At 40.5% G+C, this 20,252-nt stretch overlaps 1 protein-coding gene across 2 annotated transcripts in view; it reads right to left on the bottom strand.

Moving 5' to 3' along the window:
• Positions 1–18,276, bottom strand: part of Ipo7 (importin 7) — a 43,128-nt gene extending 24,852 nt beyond the window's left edge. The window contains exons 1-4 of one of the 2 annotated variants that reach the window (XM_006978579.4): positions 18,008–18,276; positions 8,240–8,321; positions 5,570–5,723; positions 3,456–3,614 (exon numbers count right to left, since the gene is read on the bottom strand). In XM_006978579.4, coding sequence (XP_006978641.1) covers positions 3,456–3,614; positions 5,570–5,723; positions 8,240–8,321; positions 18,008–18,091 — 479 coding nt within the window. In that variant the 5' untranslated portion in view covers positions 18,092–18,276. Of the gene's footprint in view, positions 1–2,138; positions 2,157–3,455; positions 3,615–5,569; positions 5,724–8,239; positions 8,322–18,007 lie in introns of those variants that run through there. The other variant, XM_076563446.1, reaches the window with a different exon arrangement.
• Between the last annotated feature and the right edge of the window lie 1,976 nt (positions 18,277–20,252).

The raw sequence follows: 20,252 nt of genomic DNA, 5'->3' as shown, positions 1-20,252 counted from the left end.
TTCTTGACTGATATCTCTTCTATGATATGTAATTTTCCTATGATAAAGTTAAAACCTTTTTTGATTAGACAGAAAAAGGGAAGTGCTGTTGGATGTCTTTCTGTACACTGTGAATATGTGTTGCTCTGTTTGATAAATAAGGCCGTTTGACCTATGGCAAATCAGGTTATAGCTAGGCAGGAAACTGAAGAGACAGGAAGAAAAATGGCAGAAAGGAGAGACGAGAGCCTGCCACCCAAGGAACAGCATGCCAGCAGACCAGTAAGCCACAAAACACATGGCAAAATAGACTAATAGAAACGGGCTAATTTAAGATATAAGAGCTAGCTAGCAAGAGGCCTGCCATAGCCCATGCAATTGGTAATTAATACAAGCCCCTGTGTGTTTACTTGGGTCTGAGTGGCTGTGGGACCGGAGACATCTTCTGACTACATTCTCAGACTTCTAAGTCAAAAAAACAGTAATAATTTATGAAAGAAATTCCTATGATGAGGGCTGGCAACATGGCTCAGTGTATGGTAAGAGACTGTGCTGCACTTAAATTTGAATTCCCAGCATCCACACACAAAAAAAAGTAAGCACCAGCCACAGCCATACAAATGTAACCAAAGTTACACGAAGGAGGAATACTGGAGGTTTTTGGTTTTTCAGCCAAGCTCTAGGTTGAGTGTTTCATGGGAATAAGACAATAGTGATAGAGCAAGACGCCAGACTTCCTCATCTGGCCTCTGTGTACTCCCAATAGTGGTATGTACCCTGCACCTGTGGACCAAATACCTCATACTGAGGTACTCGAATACGCCAATTGACACTCACACACCTACACAAAGAAAGAAAACCATGTGAACTCCCCAGCTGGACTACATAAACTACAGACAAAAGTCCTTAACAATGAACTACATTATGTACCTCCCTCCTTCCATCTTTATAGCCCAGTTGCTCACCTACAAGAACTGAAAACTTACATGGTAGGATTTCTTTTCTCTTACCTCACTAACCACAATGAATATTAGACTGGGAATTGGTTAGCAGTAGCTAATCTAAGCTAGTGGCAATTAAAGTAATTTACTGTATAAAATGCATTATTATTACACTGTGAGACCCAAAAGCTTCTGAAAGTATGATATTAATAAAAAGCTCACACCAGGCAGAGGCAGAAAGATTTCTGTGGTAAGTTAATTAACTATATTAAAAAACAAAACAAAACCTAGTATTACTAGTACAACTCTCCAGTGATGTACCAAACTAATGAACCACACTCACAGGAATCCATTAAGTTCAATTCTTTTGTCTTTAAAATAAATAAATAATTTTTTTTTTTGTTTTGTTTTTTGAGACAGGGTTTCTCTGTGTAGTCATTGCTGTCCTTGAATTCAGAGATCCTGTCTCTGCTTCCCAAGTGCTGAGATTAAAGGTGTGGACCACCACACCTGGCTTAAATAAAAAGCCAGTTTGTTTGTCAATCCAAAATTCCTACCTTGCCAAACAACAAAACAATTCAGCTGATAGAGTGTTTGTCTAACATACACAAGAACCCAACTTTGGATACAAACCAAGTGTGGCAATATTCAAAACTTGAGAAGTAACTTAAGTCACCCATTACTATGTAAGAAATGCAAGGTCAGCTCTGTTGCAATTTACCAGACCAAAGTACTACCGTAACATGTCATCAGAAGTTACACCAGCTCCTAACATTTCATGACAGGTTAGCTGGACCCCTAAAATCTCCCCAGGGGCTACCTGTGCCATTAGGTGTTCATGCTTCTGGCTCTGTACCTTTTTCTCCTTTGCCACTATTATTCAGTAAGGTGTGATCTAACTTCCTCATCAAATGCTCCCTTTGATCTCCTCCTACAAAGCATTTCCTGAAAATATATAGTGCTGAAGGCCATCAAAGTCCAATTTTTTCATGAATTTTCTTAGAACTTCTTCAAGCCACAGATCTCTTGTAAATACCTTGGTACTCTATAAACATTGCTTGAAAATAAACTGAAATTCCAATATTGTAGTAGCCTCCTCTATATACCATTTAAAAATCCCTCACATTCTTTCCTGCTAAGGTTGTAAGAGAGACTCAAACCCTCTTAATGACATTGCCAACTTATTGTTATTGTCTCTGGCTTTAGTCACTCACTTACCAGAACTACAACTGGCACTCTGATAGAAGTTGGAGCGACAGCTGGAACATTCCTTAGCAGGAAGATGGGTAGCTGGTGGGGACACAAGAAAACACCAGTACCAAGGGTGTAAATGGTGTGTTTCACGCCTACTCAGAACAGCACAGTTCTTTGAAATGGGATCCCAAAAGGGTGTCAGAGGCTGCCTAAAAGTCCCAGAACCTGAGGGCTCACAGTGGTATCTATCTAGCTCTTAGGAATGGAGGTCAAGTCACGAATATCATATTAAATTCTTCTTTATAATTTTTCCACACCACACTTTCACATGCCTACCAATTTCTCTGCTTTGACTACATGTTTGAATAAAAACCCTTCCTTTGGCTTGCTACTCTTTTTTTAAGCCTTTTTTGAAAATTTATGTGTATGAGTGTATTACCTGCATATTGTATGTTCTGTGCACCGTTTACATACCTGGTGCTGCCAGAGGCCAAGAAGAGGACTTTGGATTTCCTGGGATTGTAGTTATAGATGGTTGTAAGCCACCATGTAGATGCTGGGAATCAAACTCAGAGCTAAGGCAATTCTTTAGTCTAAAATCCTCCTAACCTATGAGAATTACTTGTATCAACTATAATTCATTCAAATATTCAGGAAACTAAGTAGGTTAATGTGAACTTCTCAGAACACATTGACTTTAAAAGATCAAGAGCTGGCCATGGAGGCACACATTTATAATACTAGCTCTTGGCAGGGCAAATACACAAGGATCAGGATCTCACTGAATAAAGTGCTCTATTGCTCAATGCACTCCAATCATCTTCAGACAAGCGCACACTCACAAATCTAAAGGCCTGCTGTCAGTACCTACCGAGGAGCCCCAATTTTAGAGACAATTTTTGAATAAGAGTCAATGATTTTAACAAAACATTGAGGTCAGTGGGCGGGACAGTTTCTCAGTGGCATTGACAGAAAAAAAATCTTATGGATTAGAATAAATGTCCTGAGCCCATGGAGGGCTTAGCAGAGTGGGTGTCCTTGCATTGAGACAGTCATCTAAGGTTTTGGCACCTGTATGGTAGAGGAAGTTGATACCCCCAGCTTATCTTCTGGCCTCCATTTGTACACTGGGCCACTTGAACACACATATGCACACACTTAAAATAAGTAAGTATAGTAAATTCAGAATAAGATTCCTACTTCAATAGGAAAATACTAAATTAACATATAATTCACTAATTTTCTTATACTGAAAACAATTTTTCATGATCAAATTGGTTTAAATTTTCACAATTACTCCCACTCCTCAAAAACTTTGCTGGAATTAGGAGGAACACTTACTCATAATTTTTCACAAGCTGATAAAGGCAAAGAAGAATTCCCAGCCAACAAGCACTGTTATCAGACTGAAGGTAAAATCCAATCTTGTCCACAATGGCAGTCCAGCGGCTTGGGTAGTCGTGTTTGATGATATGATGAATGCATGTTGTAAGCTGTACCCTGAAAGTCAAAACTTAACAGTGAAGAAGAAACCTCATCTAGGCAACACCTTGATAACTTAAAGAAAAATGGGTTGTTTCAACAAAGCTTAATTTCAAATAATCCATCAGGTATTTGGATGCACATAAAACACAGATAATGCAATACAACTCCCTCTGCAACAACTACCTCTTCCAGCAAATTTAAAAGAAACCCAGCCAGGCAGTGGTGGAGAAAGCTTTTAATACCAGTACTCAGGAGGCAAAGGCAGCTGGATCTCTGGGAGTTCGAGGAAGCCTGGGCTACAGAGCTAGTTCCAGGACAACCAAGGCAACACAAAGAAACACTGTTTGGAAAAACAAAACAAGTAGTTAAAAGGAACCCAATAGCCATCCAAGCCTGATTGCACACACATATAATCCCAGCAAGTGGGAGGTAAAGGCAGAAGGATCATCTATTTGAGGTCAGTGTGAGGTACACAAGACCTAGTTTCAAAAAGCCTTTTTAGTTTTCATTGCAGAAAAGTATCAAGTACGCCAGGTGGTGGTGGCACACACCTTTAATCCCAGCACTCGAGAGGCAGAGCCAGGGGGATCTCTGAGTTCGAGGCCAGCCTGGTCTACTGAGTGAGATCCAGGACAGGCACCAAAAGTACACAGAGAAACCCTGTCCCCCCAAATAAACAAATAAATAAAGTGTCAAGTACACAAACATTTGCAAAGTCAAAAAACAGTCGCTCATACTCACTTCTCAGGACAAGTTTAGAGTTCAAGGCTAGTCTGAACTACTGGGTTACCAGACCTACTAAAAGATCCTTTTCAAAAGTTTAAAGATGACATAGTCAGCATAGTACTTGCTGTGCAAGTCATTAGGACCTGAGTTTGATCCTCTAAAACCCATGGATAAACTCAGATCAAATCAATGAGCTCTGAGTTCAATGAGAAACCCTATCTTAAAAATCTCAAAAAGTAGGTAGGCAACAATTAAGACAGCCAGCATTAATTGCCAAGTCCTATAAAATATGAGTGTTTGCTAGCCAAGAACACTGTTAATCTAACTAAGCACTTGGGAGGCAGGTGGATCTCTCTGAGCTCCAGGCCAGTCTGATATAGCATGTTCCAGACCAGACAGGGTAGTAATATGGGCACTTGACTCCCATGAGCAGGCCTTATTTCAATGCCTACTCTGCAGAGAAATTGGAGTAAAATCATCCTACAGACTGCAAGACAGCATTCTGCAATTTTTCCTCCCTTCTAGCTTTTTAAATCTTTTTTTCTTTCTCAGTGTAGGAATAAAAGTTCAGACACCATGTTTGTTACACAAGTCTCCTACTACTGAGCTACACCCTCAGTATTTGTCTTTCCTGAGACAGGGACTTTCTATTGGTGTAAACTAACCATTATCCCACCTCTGCCTCTGAAATGCTAATTGCAGTCATGTACTACTATGTCAAGCTCTATCATTTTTTTATTCTTTTGTCTGATCACACTATGTTCCATAAGTTTTATATAAAAGATTTAAGTCTTGGCCTTATAAACATAATATTCAATCGCAATACAAGGAATCTAAGTGCATTCTATGACACCATAGGCTATAATTTTGTGCTATAAAAATGGCAGGGTGAGTGCTTTTAATTCTAGCACTCAGTAGGCAGAGGTAGGTGGCTCGCTGTGAATTCAAGGCCACCCTAGTCGACAAAGTAAGCCCCTGTCTCAAAAAAAAAAGGTTCTGGCCGGGCGGTGGTGGCGCACGCCTTTAATCCCAGCACTCGGGAGGCAGAGCCAGGCGGATCTCTGTGAGTTCGAGGCCAGCCTGGGCTACCAAGTGAGTTCCAGGAAAGGTGCAAAGCTGCACAGAGAAACCCTGTCTCGAAAAACCAAAAAAAAAAAAAAAAAAAAAAAGGTTCTGAAAAGACAATTTTAAATAGATACACAGAAAACATATCTGTAACAATGGGTAAATTTCAATAAACATACCTGATAAGCTCAGGTGAGTGGATAATGGCTTCTACAATGTTTTCTCGAATGCAATGCCGGTCTTCTTCTGGAATTGTGTATGGGGAGATGTCCCCTGGTGTGACTTCCCGATCAGGCCAATACTGTGTTATCATATTTTTCAAATAAATAACACCTAAAATACAGACCAGTCATAAAGTAATGTTTACTGAAAAACTGTGAGAATACCTCTTGGAGTATCAATATTAGGAAGGGATTCTTTGGTAAGCAAATAGCCAATTATTTCAAGTCAATACATTTAACATTCAGTTGCAGACATTAGCCACAAAATTATTAAACATACAGCCCAAGAGAACCCAGCAAATAGACACAGTATACCAAAATCAATTTCTAAATAAAACCCCCAAACACCAAACCATACAATTACAGTTCCAAAGGCGGTGCATGGTGGTGCAGGCCTTTAACCCCAGTACTCAGGGAGGCAGAGACAGGTAGATCTAAGTTTGAGGTTAGCATGTTCCAGGACATCTAGGGATTACACAGAGAAACCCTGTCTTGAAAAACCAAAAATACAGTTCCTACAACTGACTACATGAATGTGATAAAATGTTTTATCACAGGAAAAAACCGTAGTACAAAAGGTTCTCAATATCTAAATCCTGTACTTCTATTACACAGCACTTCAAATTCATATTATTTTATGAGAAAATTTGCTGTGCTCAATGGATGGAACTAGAAAATATCCTGAGTGAGGTAACCCAAACCCAGAAAAACAAACATGGTATGTACTCACTCATAAGTGGATTCTAGACATGAAGCAAAGAACAATCAGACTGCAACCCACAGAAACAAGGAGGCTATATAGCAGGGGGGATCTGAGGATGACTGTGGCTTATAATAAGTTTTGGTTTTACTCAATTTCTGGGCAAGCCTCAATCAAACATTTCACTATTAGGATAAGAATTTATACTGTATCAAGTTGATAATAGAAAAATAAATAAATAAATACACTGAATGAATAAATGAAAAAAATTTGCTGTGCTCAAAAATCATAGATTCCGATCTGTTGCAGCCACCACACTGCTACCTTTGCACATTGCTATCTGAGAGTTAACAAGCTGATGAGGCAGTGTGATGTAGATCACTAAGACAGCTTTTTACTCAGCCATCTGGAGAATGTGGATTATAAATGTGTAACATGAAACTGACTCCTGAATTCTGTAGACTAGTTTTTTTATTGGTAAATTCAATCTGAAGTCCTACATCCATTTAAACAAAGGTAACCAAATATTAAGAATTTAATTAATACTTAATGTATTAAAAAATACAGACAGACACACACACACACACAAAACCATACCTACAATGAATATTCCAGATTAATACTACTATACAATTAGCTTCATCCCTCCACAAACACAGCAAGAACAAAATTAGGACCTGACAGTTCTTACTATATCTGAGTATTTCTTTCCATTATAACAAACACAAGAATCAAGTGTATACTTACTTGACTTGTTAGCATGAAAGCTTTTCATTGAGAAAATATAAACAACTGAAACCTAGTGTAAATATATCAGGATTCAGTCTACCCTAAATGTACTAATATAAAACCAAAATGAATTTATCATTCAAAGCCTAGCAGATGAAAGTACCACAGGCCATGCAGTAGAATTTCAATTAGCCTAAGAATGTCACTTTAAAATGAATGATTACATTTTACATTTATATTAAGTTTATGGGTGGTTAGCTAGTTGGCCTGTCTATTCATCTGTCTATTGAAGTGGTGGGGATACATGTGCTCTAACAATGAAGTGCATCGTCCCAATTCCACAGTTTAACTGGTTCCATTTTATATCTACTAAATAATTTAATTTTCCAATATCCAAAATCAAGACTACACTGTGTTAAGAGCCAACCTTCTTATATGTTAAACACTTTCATTCTAGTAAAAATTTGGGAATTAAAGGCTTCATAACCTTCATTTGAGCTGGAGTTATAGGCAATTGTGGTAATAATAAAACTAAAATCATTAAAAGAAGAACATAGGAAGGCTAATCTTCCAGAGGACCCAGTTCAATTACCAGCACCCACATGGTGGCTCACAAGCATGTTAACTCCTGTTCAGTTGGACATGATGCCCTTACTGGCCTCCACAGACACACACAGGAAAAACATTCACACACATGGAAGAAAGGGAGGGAGGGAGGGAGGGAGGGAGGGAGGGAGGGAGGGAGGGAGGAAGGAAGGAAGGAAGGAAGGAAGGAAGGAAGGAAGGAAGGAAGGAAGGAAGGAAGGAAGGAAGGAATTTAGTTAGTTAGTTATGAGCACTGAGTGTTCTTCCAGAGTACCCGGGTTTGACTATCAGCACCCACAAAGGCAGCTTACAACTGTAAGTTCACGTCCAAATCTGACACCCTCTGCTGACCTGAGGTGAATGGATGCACACAGTGCACAGACATAAAAGTATGGAACATCCAACACAAAATATGAAAATAAATAAACCCCAAATTTTCCTTTAAATCCTACCAAATATCAAGAAACTTGCTGTTGCTATACACACCAGAAGTAAATGGATGCCGAGGGAAGGAAATTACTGAAGGGTCAACCCACAATACTTCTATTTCATTAACATACCTTTCAATCAATATCTTTTGTTTGTACATTCAAGAAAGAATTCAAGAAACTCACCTGCCTGTCTCACAGGTAAATCCAGTTGTTCTGACATAGTAATCTGGAGCAGTGTTGAAACAAAATTCAAAGACTTGTGTGCCTACAAACAAGCAAACAAAACCAAGAGTGTAAATTTCTGTAGATGAACATACTTTATTTATTCAGAGCCGGTCTCATCAGATAGCCCAGGTAAGCCTTGAACTCACCATCCTCCTTCCTCAGCCTTCTCAGTGACAAGATTACTGGGGTCTGTCAGAGGCTTAATGTCCATTTCTGCTATTTTATATAAGTATAATGTTTATATAAACTGACTCCCTGGAATGACTGTATTCTGCTGGGTACAGTGGCTCATACCTTTAATCTCAGCTCTCAAAGAAGCACTCAGAAGGTGGAGACATTAAAAATCAGGAGTTTGACCTCATAACCATTCCCTACCCAATTCCAGAGGATCACACATTCTCTTCTGGTCTCAAAGGACACTGTACACATATGGTGCACTCATATACAATAAAACAATTTAAAAAATAATAATTGGAGCCAGGTAGATCTCTGTGAGTTCAAGGCCAGCCTGGTCTACAGGTCAAGTTCCAGGACAGTCAGGGCAGTTTTACAGAGAAAGCCTGTCTCAAAAGAAAACAATACAAAAATACGAACCATAATGAGGTTAAGTATTAAGTCACCCAGTAGGAGGAACAAGACCAGGCCACTGTAGCTACCTTCCTTTCATCAAATAACAGTATTATGTACATGCTTCCAAAATAGGAAGGTTTGTTTTAGAAATTACTTAAGAGACCAAAAGCCCACTTTAGAGTTATCATTACGGTGCCACTGACAGAAATAAATAAATACATATATATGTATATGTGTATACATATGTACACACACACACACACACACACACACACACACACACACACCTACTACATTTGACAGATGACTGTCTTTTTAAATTGTTTTGCCTGCATGTATGCCCTGTGCCCTCAGAGGCCAGATGAGCGCACGCAATTCCCTGGAAGAGCAGTCAGTGCTCTTCATCACTGAGCCATCTCTACAGCCTGTTTTTAAAATTTTTGTTTATAATTTTTAAATGTTAGTTTATAGCTTTGTTTTAGACTAAAGATCTTCTAGATCTTTACAATGCTTTCACTAAGTTCTTATCTCACAGCCTAAGTATTCAGATTCAAATTCTAAATAGTATTCTTGGTAATAAATGTTATGAGGGTCAGAGAGATTGCTCAGCAGTTAAGAGCACTGGCTGCTCTTCCAGAGAACCCAAATTGACTCCTAACATCCACATGGCAGCTCACACCTATCTTTAACTCCTGTTCCAGTAGATCTGACTCCTTCACATAAACATCCATGCAGGCAGAATACCAATGTACATAAAATAATAATAAACTAGTAAATTAGAAAAAGGGAAATGTTATGAGCCCAGCGGCAGTGGTACACACTTTAATCCAGCACTCTTATGCAGGCAGAACACTCATACACATATAAAAGAAACTTAACAAGATTTATTTTACAGGGTGGTGGGGGTGCACGCCTTTAATCCCAGCACTCGGCGGCAAAGGCCAGGCAGGTCTCTGTGAGTTCAAGACCAGCCTGGTCTACAGAATGAGATCCAGGACAGGCACCAAAACTACACAGAGAAACCCTGTCTCATAAAAACAAAGAGAACCTATGCCGGGCGGTGGTGGCGCACGCCTTTAATCCCAGCACTCGGGAGGCAGAGCCAGGCGGATCTCTGTGAGTTTGAGGCCAGCCTGGGCTACCAAGTGAGCTCCAGGAAAGGCGCAAAGCTACGCAGAGAAACCCTGTCTCGAAAAACCAAAAAAAAAAACCAAAAAACAAAGAGAACCTATAACACCTAAGTCTGTATATACATATACATATATAGTTTAAACCAAATTCTCTTATCTGGGCTCCTTCCAAGAGCTAAAGACCATCCAATAAAAACCCAACATTAGGCCTGAGAACCCTACTACCTTACTACCCCCAATAGAGTTTCTTTTTGTAGCCCTAGCTGTCCTGAAAGGCTCTGTAAACCAGGCTAACCCTGAACTCAGAGACCCGCCTTTCTTTGCCTCCCTAGTGCTGGTATTAAAGGTGTGTGCACCACACCAGGCCAGACTCCCAGAACATTACACAAGCTATTGTTGTTGCCCTTGGTGGTCCCCCAGAGGTAGTGGTAAGTCCCTGTTATGAAGACACAGGGACCCAGAAGCCCTTGAGCTGGAACTGACATGAAAGTCTCCTCCCTGAGGACCACCTTTCATGGTACAAAAAGAAACCATGCAAACTTCCAAAGGACCAATAGTCTTACCAGTTATGATGCCTATGAACTATGACCAGCATGGTATGATAACCCTAAGGATACAATAATGGCACACATACCTTGGTAGTAACTTAAGATCTTCTCCACAGAAGGAAAATCATGACTGGTACCGTAAACCTAGCCAACTACCCAAGGCTAGTAAAGTCATGGATCTTGGAGAAGAATCTACAAACACCGCTTTACTAAACCAGCATAATCCCTAACTACACTCTAAATATTTGTCTTTATACCCACAAATTAAGTGTCTTCATCCTTCAAAGAAACTTCTCTTTGATGGCCAGACTGGTCTACAAAGTGAGTTCCAGGACAGCCAGAGAAACCCTGCCTTGAAAAACCAAAATAAATGAATGAATGAATGAATAAAATAAATAGATAAATAAATCTCTTTACAACAGATGAAGACCAATACAGAGAAACCCTTCCTTGAAAGATCAAAATTGCCAGGCGGTGGTGGTGCACACCTTTAATCCCAGCACAGAGGGAGGCAGAGGCAGGCGGATCTCTGAGTTCGAGGCCAGCCTGGTCTACAGAGCAAGATCCAGGACAGGCACCAAAACTACACAGAGAAACCCTGTCTCAAAAAACCAAAAACTCAAAACAAAAACAAAAACCACACCAAAATAAATAAATAAACAAACAAATAAATCTCTTTACAACAGATGGAGAGCATTACAGAAAATCACAACCAACCAAAAAGTAGAATTGTGGAGCCCAGGCCCAATGGATACATCTATAAAACAAATCCCATACCTAAGGTTCAGGGATCATTATGGGAAGAGAGGTTGGAAAGTTGGAAAGAGTGTAACAGCCAGAAGATTGAGCACCAACACAACTGCCTAAAGAAAACTGAAAAAGGAAAACAGCAAAAACCCAAGAAGTCTCAACCCTACACAAAGAACTACAGGCAACTAAGGAATGCTGAGAGCGGGAGAAAGTCTTTTCCGGGGAAGAGCAAACTAACTGGTTATCCAACAACCAAAATGGTCAGCCCTGAAAACATACATACAAGTAACATTAAACAGACTGAGTAGATTGGATTCATGTATTTAGGAATGTATATATACATGTGTGTGTATGTGTGTGAGTGTGTGTGTGTGTGTGTGTTTGTGTGTGTAACAGCAATTAATGGAAAAAAAAAAAGAAGAGGCCATGAATTAGTTTGAAAGAGAGCGCAAGTAAGGGTATATGGGAAAGTTTGGGGTGAGAAAGAAAGGGAAAATGATATACTTGGATCTCAAAGAAATAAAAGAAATAATTAAAAAGAAAAACAAAACAAAAATTAGATTAGACTTGTATTTTTCTGGGCAGCTGAGAGGCAGAAGGATGAGCTCAAGGTTATCCTTAAATACCTAACAACTTTGAGGTCAGCCTGTGCTAAATGAGACCCTGTCTCTCAAAAAAAAAAAAAAAAAATATATATATATATATATAAAAGCATCATCGTAGTGAAAGTAACTGCTTGAGGCAATCATCTCAGGACTCATAGTTTGAAACACAAAATAAAGATTTTATCAATACTAAGTCTGTTTACTTTCTTAAAGCAGCCTGGATAGCAGACTAAAATCTACCACTGCACCCAAAATGTTATTTGTCACATAATAAGCACTCAAAATTCCCACCTAAATACTTGCTAAATATTGTCTACTGTAAGCTAATACTTGTGTTAACTCCCACAAATTATCTTCTATGTCCACACATATGCATCTACACACATATATACAGATACATAACATATATACTACATCAAAATGATTTTTCCCAATTAAAAAGAAACCATACTCCTAGATAAATACACATCAATTAATCTCCAAAATATAGCATTCAAGTGAAGTCATATATAACAAATTTATTTATTTTTTAAAAATTTTTTTTACGTTCATTGGTGTTTTGCCCACATGTATGTCTGTGTGAGGGTATCAGATCTCCTGGAACAGACATATGACAGACAGGTGTGAGCTGCCATGTGGGTTCTGGGAACTGAACCCAGGTCCTCTGGAAGAACTCAGTGCTTGTAACCTCTGAGCCATTGCTCCAGCCCCCATCTTATTTATTTATTATGGACAGAATTTTACTTTTTATTTTTTAGTCCAGGCTGACCAGGAACACTGCAATTTATTAAAATCCTCCTTTATCAGCCTCTCAGGTGCTGAGCTCCCATGCCTGACCAGAATCTAAAATTAAAAAAATTAGTGTACTAAAAAAAAAAAGTATTCTAGACTGGAGAGATAGTCCAATGGTTAAGAACACTGGCTGCTCTTCCAGAGGATTTCAGGGTTCAACCCCACCACTACATTGTAGCTCACAACCATATATAATTCTAGTTCTAGATATAATGCCTTCTTCTGGCCTCCAAGGATATAAGGAACACATATGTTACATTCATACTGTCAAACACTCATTCATACACATAAAATAAATCTCTCTCTCTCTCTCTCTCTCTCTCTCTCTCTCTCTCTCTCTCTCTCTCTCTCTCTCTCTCTCTTTTTTTTGTTTTTCCTAACTGGGTTTCTCTTTGTAGCCCTGGCTGTCCTGGAACTCACTCTGTAGACTAGGCTGGCCTCAAACTCACCACCACCACCCTGTAAGATAAATCTTTTTTAAAAGTGTCCCAGGAAGCCAGGACTGTTACACAGAGAAACCCTGTCTCGAAAAAACAAAAACAAAAAACAAACAAACAAACAAAAGTGTTCTTCACAGAAATTTGTTTGCTAAGTTTATTTGGCTATTATTTGGCTTAAAGGGGCTTATTGGGAGATGTTACATACTTTCCAGTTTCAAATAACTTTAGACTTTGGAATTATAACCTGTTTTTAAGTGGAAAATGCTGAAAGACCACCGAACTCGTATTTACATATCTATAACTATATAAAATGATTATAAATGTTTGTTTAAAAAAAGTGCAAATGTGAATTTAACAAGAAGTTATAGATTTTCAACACTGTACACAAACTCCTTTGTTACAAATAAATATTTATGCTTCTAAAAAAAAGTTTATTTTACATGTATATGTTACTATGTGCTCCCAGTGCCTGAGGAGATCAGAAGGATGTCAGATGCCCTGGCAATCAAACCCCAATCCTCCGGAAGAGCAACATGGGTTCTTAATTACTGAGCCATCTCTCCAGCCCAAATGAATGCTCTTAACACTTCTTTTTTTTTTTTTTTTTTGGTTTTTCGAGACAGGGTTTCTCTGTGTAGCTTTGCGCCTTTCCTGGAGCTCACTTGGTAGCCTAGGCTGGCCTCGAACTCACAGAGATCCGCCTGGCTCTGCCTCCCAAGTGCTGGGATTAAAGGCGTGCGCCACCAACGCCCGGCTTAACACTTCTATTTAGGTCCTTCTGTCTTGAATTCAATAAATACTTCCTGTGTCTATTATGTGCCATTTACTATATACCTAGAACTGAGTCAATTTTCCACCAACAGTGCTACCTCACAGTGACCTCAGTGTTCAAAAAGCATTTCAAGCGCCGGGCGGTGGTGGCGCACACCTTTAATCCCAGCACTCGGGAGGCAGAGCCAGGCGGATCTCTTTGAGTTCGAGGCCAGCCTGGGCTACCAAGTGAGTTCCAGGAAAGGTGCAAAGCTACACAGAGAAACCCTGTCTCGAAAAACCAAAAAAAAAAGCATTTCAAGCAAGGGTAGAAGGACTAAGATGGAAGTAATAGACTGAGGTGGGAAACAAACTTTAGACCTCTTGAACTTGTACAGCAAGTGGCGTATGCAGTTCAAATAACTTGGAGGACTTACTGATGCCACTTCCCTAGATTTTTACATACACAACTTCCTTAAACCATATAATACAATGACAGATACTATTTCATTATACACACAAGGAAACAAGCACTCAGCAGGTTCCACAGCCTGAAAATCAACCTAATGTAGATCGAAAATATTTAGGGAGAAAAATGCACCTGTGCTGAATATATAAAGACTTTTTGCCATTTCTTTCTTTCTTTTCTTTTCTTTCTTTTCCCCCCTTAGACAGGGTTTCCCTGTGTACTCCTGGCTGTCCTAGAACTTGCTCTGAGGCAAGCCTCAGAGATCCTCCTGCCTCTGTCTCTGCCTCCCAAGCACTGGAATTAAGGGCCTGCACCACCTCCTGGCTTTTTTCATAAACAATACTGTATAACAGCTGTTTACAGAACACTGGCCATTATAGCTAATTAAACATTTAAAGTACAGGCATCTAATGATTTAAGTCAGTAGTACACAGGCTAATATGTAAATATTATTCCATTTTACATAAGAGACTTTGACCACTGTTGATATCCTTGGGGAGATATATTGTTGCCTAGAGAAGACTGTATAGAATTTTGAATTTAATTACATGTATGTATGTTTGTTTATAAGTATTTGCCACAGGACACACGTGGACATGAGCATGTATGAGGACGACAACTTGCTAGATTTGGCTCTCTACCACTTGAGCAATTTGAAAACACTATCTAGGCTGGGCATAGTGGTGTGATGCCTGCAATCCCAGCACTCAGGAATCTGAAGCTAGCCTAGACTACAAAGACACCATGTTTCAAAAGAAAAAAGGAAGTAAAAAGTACACGTCCCAAACAGTCATTAGTTTCTTAGTCTAATGTCATTTTTTATTTTAGTCATATGTGATATAAAAAAGTAAATCAAATATCCTTTAAGTATAGATGATGTTCATGTGAGCTAAGCTTTATAAAACAAGGGAAGGAAGATAGGAATGTAGTTGGGAAATGGGGACTCCTCCATGGTAATAAAGAGACATTTGAAACGAGACAAAAGGTACAAAGCTGAGCACACAAACTAAGTAGCAAGAGTACTGTCATAGATTCAAACCGAAAACTTTAAAAAGCTGGGCATGATGGGTGCATGCCTTTAGTCTCCGGCAAAGGCAGGGAGATTTCTTGTATTCAAGGCCAGTCAGGTTGACAGAGCAAATTCCAGGCCATCCAGGAACTACTGAGGCTCAAGCACCCTCCTCAAAAACTAAATAAATAAATAAACATTAATAAATAAAAATAAAGATGTTTTAGGCCAACAATTACCTAACAGTGAGGGGACTCATTCAAATATCAAAAATCTTTTAACCTGATGAGCAACTTTTAATGTCTAAAGGAGCAAAACCAGCTTTGACAAATGGATGATAGATCGTGCACCTTTGAGTAATACTCAAAGCAAAAGCCTTTCAAAAGCAAGATGTTCTACTCTCTTCAAGATTTATCTAAATTAAATAGTCTAAAAGTTACCTTAGAAAAATTACTTTAAAACAAGACATGTAAGACATAAAGAGCTAAAAATCACAAAATACAGGCCAGATAATACATTTTCTTTGGCAGTAAAGATTATCAGTGTTTACTGTTCCGTGGCATTCCAGAACAGCAGATCAATGGCTGAGTAAAAAAGACTGATTACTATTTTGATTATTCATTTATCTTTTAAACCATAAGTTGTGAAATAACTTTCTCCAAATCTCTTATGTGCGTGCACAAAAGTGGACATGCAAAACTGGATGTGCTAGGACAGGGACTCGGAAGGCTGAGGCAGAAATTTACCCAGGAATTTGAGGCAAGCTTGGGCTAAAGAGTGAAACTCTGAAAACAAAGCAAAAACCCAAGAAATACAGTAACTGTTCACAGAATTCCAAATTTGAAGAAAACATTATTACTCAAACTTTACACAAGAGAAATCAAATCTTTTAAGAAACAATTGAGTCAAATGTACTCAAGACAGAAATACCTAAGGGAAAACTTTCAGGTTTTCTAGGTTTATTTTATTTTATAGAGATAGATAGGGTCTCACTCTGTAGCCCAGAAAGTCCTCAAACTCCTGGACAATCCTTCTGCTTCAGCCTTCCAAGTGATGGAATTATAATAGGTCCATCCAGGGCAGAACAAGTGACCCCTAACTTCTTGTGTGGTTTAATAACATTTTCAAGGGACAATTTGTTTTATTTTACCATTTTACATCCCACTGTACGCTCTTGCCAAGGTGACTCTGGGTCTAAAAGTTTGAGTACACTATGATCCTTCAGAATGATGGTCTCATTACATTACTTACCTTTTCATTTTGAAATAATTCAATTTATCTGAACTGTGAGGTCTTGTGGAACTGTAAATTCCTCGAGGGCAGGAATATCTAGCACAGCACTGTAAACTTTAGATGTTCAATTAGTAGTTTCCCTGACGTTTCCTGTAAGTCAATACTTTAAAATTTCTCTAAACAGAAAGTTTTTTACATTAATACACACAAAAAACCTGAGACTCGAGCCGGGCGTTGGTGGCGCACGCCTTTAATCCCAGCACTCGGGAGGCAGAGGCAGGCGGATCTCTGTGAGTTCGAGGCCAGCCTGGGCTACCAAGTGAGCTCCAGGAAAGGCGCAAAGCTACACAGAGAAACCCTGTCTCGAAAAACCAAAAAAAAAAAAAAAAAAAAAAAAAAAAAAAAAAAAAAAAAAAAACCTGAGACTCAGTAGTATACCAAGATAGATTTGCTCTCGAGAGTTTGTTCACCTCCTAAATTCTTACTAATACACAAAACTGCAAAGTTCAGAAACAAAGAACGAGGATGAAATCAGTACAGTAGAATATCCATGAAACACTACTGTTTTCCAAGGGGCACTCCCCCCAAACACGTGGGAGAGAAACCAACTCTCCGCAAATGATGAAAGATCTACAGGCGGACTTCCATTATCTCACTTGACCATCAGAGCAACCCTGCGGCCTAATTTCATGAATGAGTAAATCTCAGGATCAGGAGAGGTTAAGGGACTTGCCCAAGGTCACTTCGGAAATCAGTGAGGGAGCTATACCTAGAAGGTCGCACTTATCTGATCCTTTCCACTACATCATCCCGCTTCCCAACTGTGGCACTATGACAGTACGAGAGCGGGGAACGCACTGTGTAACCCGCACTACCCCAGCCCTACCAAGGAGGCGCAGGCTTACATCTGTCCCTAGCAGTTCGCCGGTGAGAACTAAGTTGTACCCGACCCGACAAGCAGGTCACTGATCCGCTCAGAGCCGAGACAAGGCTGACAGCGCAGACCCCAGCGGACCAGCGAGCCTTCCCAGGAGCCCTGGCATCCCCGGCGCCGACGAGACTCGTCTGGGACACGTCTGTACACCCTCCCAATGAGTTTCGCCCCCTCCCGGGAGCAAGGAACGAGCTGGGAGTGAGCCAGAGGGCGGCGGGCCACCCGAGCCGGCCATGTGTTCAGACCGTCACGCCCGCCTAGCCCGTCCGGCTCCTCACGGCCAGACTGCAGCCACAGGCCCACTCGGAAGCCGACAGAGAGGCGGCCTGGGCGCCGCGGCGCCACAGCGCGACACCGAGCCTGGCACGGCGGGCAGATCTCCGCCCCACCCCTCCAAATTGACCCGTCGGCGACACGGTCCGCGCTCCCAGCCAGGCCGGAAGGTTCGGCCTGCCGGTCCACAAGCCCGCAGCAGCCGCTAGCCGGCCGTCCTTACTTCATTGAGCTGGCGCTCCGCGGCCTCGCGCAGGGCTGGGTCCATGGTGCCCCGGAGGGCCTCGATGATGGTGTTGGGATCCATCGCCGCGCGGTCGGTCAAACCCGGGACACCGGTGCTACTGAGACAGAAATAGCGCCACTCACTGCGCACATGGACCGGCCGCGCTCCGCAGCGGCAACCGGCGCGAAAGGAAAGAGAAGCGCCAAGGCCCCGGATAGAACCTTCTCGCCTCGGCGTGGAGGCGGGAGATGCTCCGGCCACTTCCTGTCAGCGCACCCGCGGAGCACCTTGGGAGATGTAGTCCACAAACGCAGGCACGGCCCACGTGGCTGGCTCCAGCAGAGTAGTCCTACTATTGAAAGAGAGAACATTCAAATGCCACAAAAAGAAAAGTAAAACAGTACAAAGATTTATATGCTATCCCTAGAGGATCTCAAGCCATGTGTGATGCAATCTGTTGTTACTAACTGTATAATTATAAGAAACTTCTGTTTTGGTTTTTGAGACAGGCTTGCTATGTAGCCCAAGCTGACCTTAACTTGATGCAATGCCACTGCCTTGGCCTCTCAAATGGCACTTTCTGAAAAATGATTTGAGATGTGTTTCTAAATGCCATAAAAATTGTTTCACTCTGACTCACTGATCTCATTTGTGAGACTTTATCCTAAGAAAGCAGTTGATACACTTGATTGAATGTGCCAGACCATGGTGGCAACACAAGCCTTTAGTCCCAGCACTCAGGAGGCAGAGGCAGGTGAATCTCTTGAGTTCAAAACCAGTCTGGGCTACATAGTGAGTTCCAGAACAGCCAGGGCAATACAGGGAAACCCTCTCTTGAAAAACCACACACACACACACACACACACACACACACACACACACACACAAATTGAATGTGCTTTGTTTATGAAAGATGGCAATTGAAACATCTGTAACTACAGTATACTGAAGTTATGTCTTATTAACAAATGTTCAAATTTCAGCTAGGTCATTATATAAATTATTTCTAAATACAGATTAAATGCATGGTATCTATGAAAACTCACGGTCTTCCCAGGTATGGGTATACAAACTTCTGATTCAGTGGTTTTCAACCTGTGGGGTGTGACCCTTTGAAGTGTGACTCTTTACAGTGGTCACATATCAGATATTCTGCATATCAGATATTTACATTACAATCCATAACATTAGCAAAATTAAAGTTATGAAGTAGCAACAAAAATAATTTTATGGTTGGGGGTCACCATAACATGATTGCAGCATTAAGAAGATTAAGAACCACTGAAACACATCTCAAACTTTTTTTTAAAATGAATAATAACTCAGAAGGCAGAAACAAGAGGATCTCTGTGAGTTCAAGGCCAGCCTGGTCTAGAAAGCAAGTTCCTGGGTAGCCAGGGCTGTTATACAGAGAAATCTTGTCTTAAAAAGCAAAACAAAACAAACAAACAAACAAACAAACAAATAATAATACTTGAAAGGCTGGAGGCTAGACTACATAGTAAGAGTGTCTCAAAAAAATTCAGTTCCAAGGAATTTAATGCCCTATTCTGGCTTCTGTGACACTTGCACTCACTTGTACAAACCTAACCAGATACATAAATACAGGAATAATTAAAAAAGAAACACTAAGAGGCTGGAGAGATGGCTTAGTGATTATGAACACTAGCTACTCTTCCAGAGGATCCAGGTTTGATTCCTAGCACTCACATAGCAGCTCACAACCACCTATAACTCCAGTCACAAGGGATCGAACTGAACTCTACTGGCCTCACAGGCACCAGAGTTGCAGGTACAGGCATACATGTAGTCAAAACATACACATAAAATAATAAAATATTTTTAAAAAATACAATACAACCATTATTTGCATAGTATTTATATCATGTTGGGTATTAAAAGTAACCTTAAAGCTGGGTGGTGGTGGCACACGCCTTTAATCCCAGCACTCAGGAGGCAGAATCAGGTGGATCTCTGTGAGTTGGAGGCCAGCCTGCTATACAGAGCGAGATCTAGGACAGGCACCAAAACTACACAGAGAAACCCTGTCTTGAAACAAACAAACAAACAAACAAACAAACAAACAAAAGTCACCTTGAAAAGATGACTATTGTAGCCAGGCGGTGGTGGCACACGCCTCTAATCCCAGCACTCGGGAGGCAGAGCCAGGCGGATCTCTGTGAGTTCGAGGCCAGCCTGGGCTACCAAGTGAGTTCCAGGAAAGGCGCAAAGCTACACAGAG

This window comes from Peromyscus maniculatus, chromosome 1, assembly GCF_049852395.1.
Source record: "Peromyscus maniculatus bairdii isolate BWxNUB_F1_BW_parent chromosome 1, HU_Pman_BW_mat_3.1, whole genome shotgun sequence".
NCBI lineage: Eukaryota > Metazoa > Chordata > Mammalia > Rodentia > Cricetidae > Peromyscus > Peromyscus maniculatus.
The sequence above is the reverse complement of the archived record's forward strand: the minus strand, read 5'-3'. Positions and strand labels throughout refer to the sequence as shown.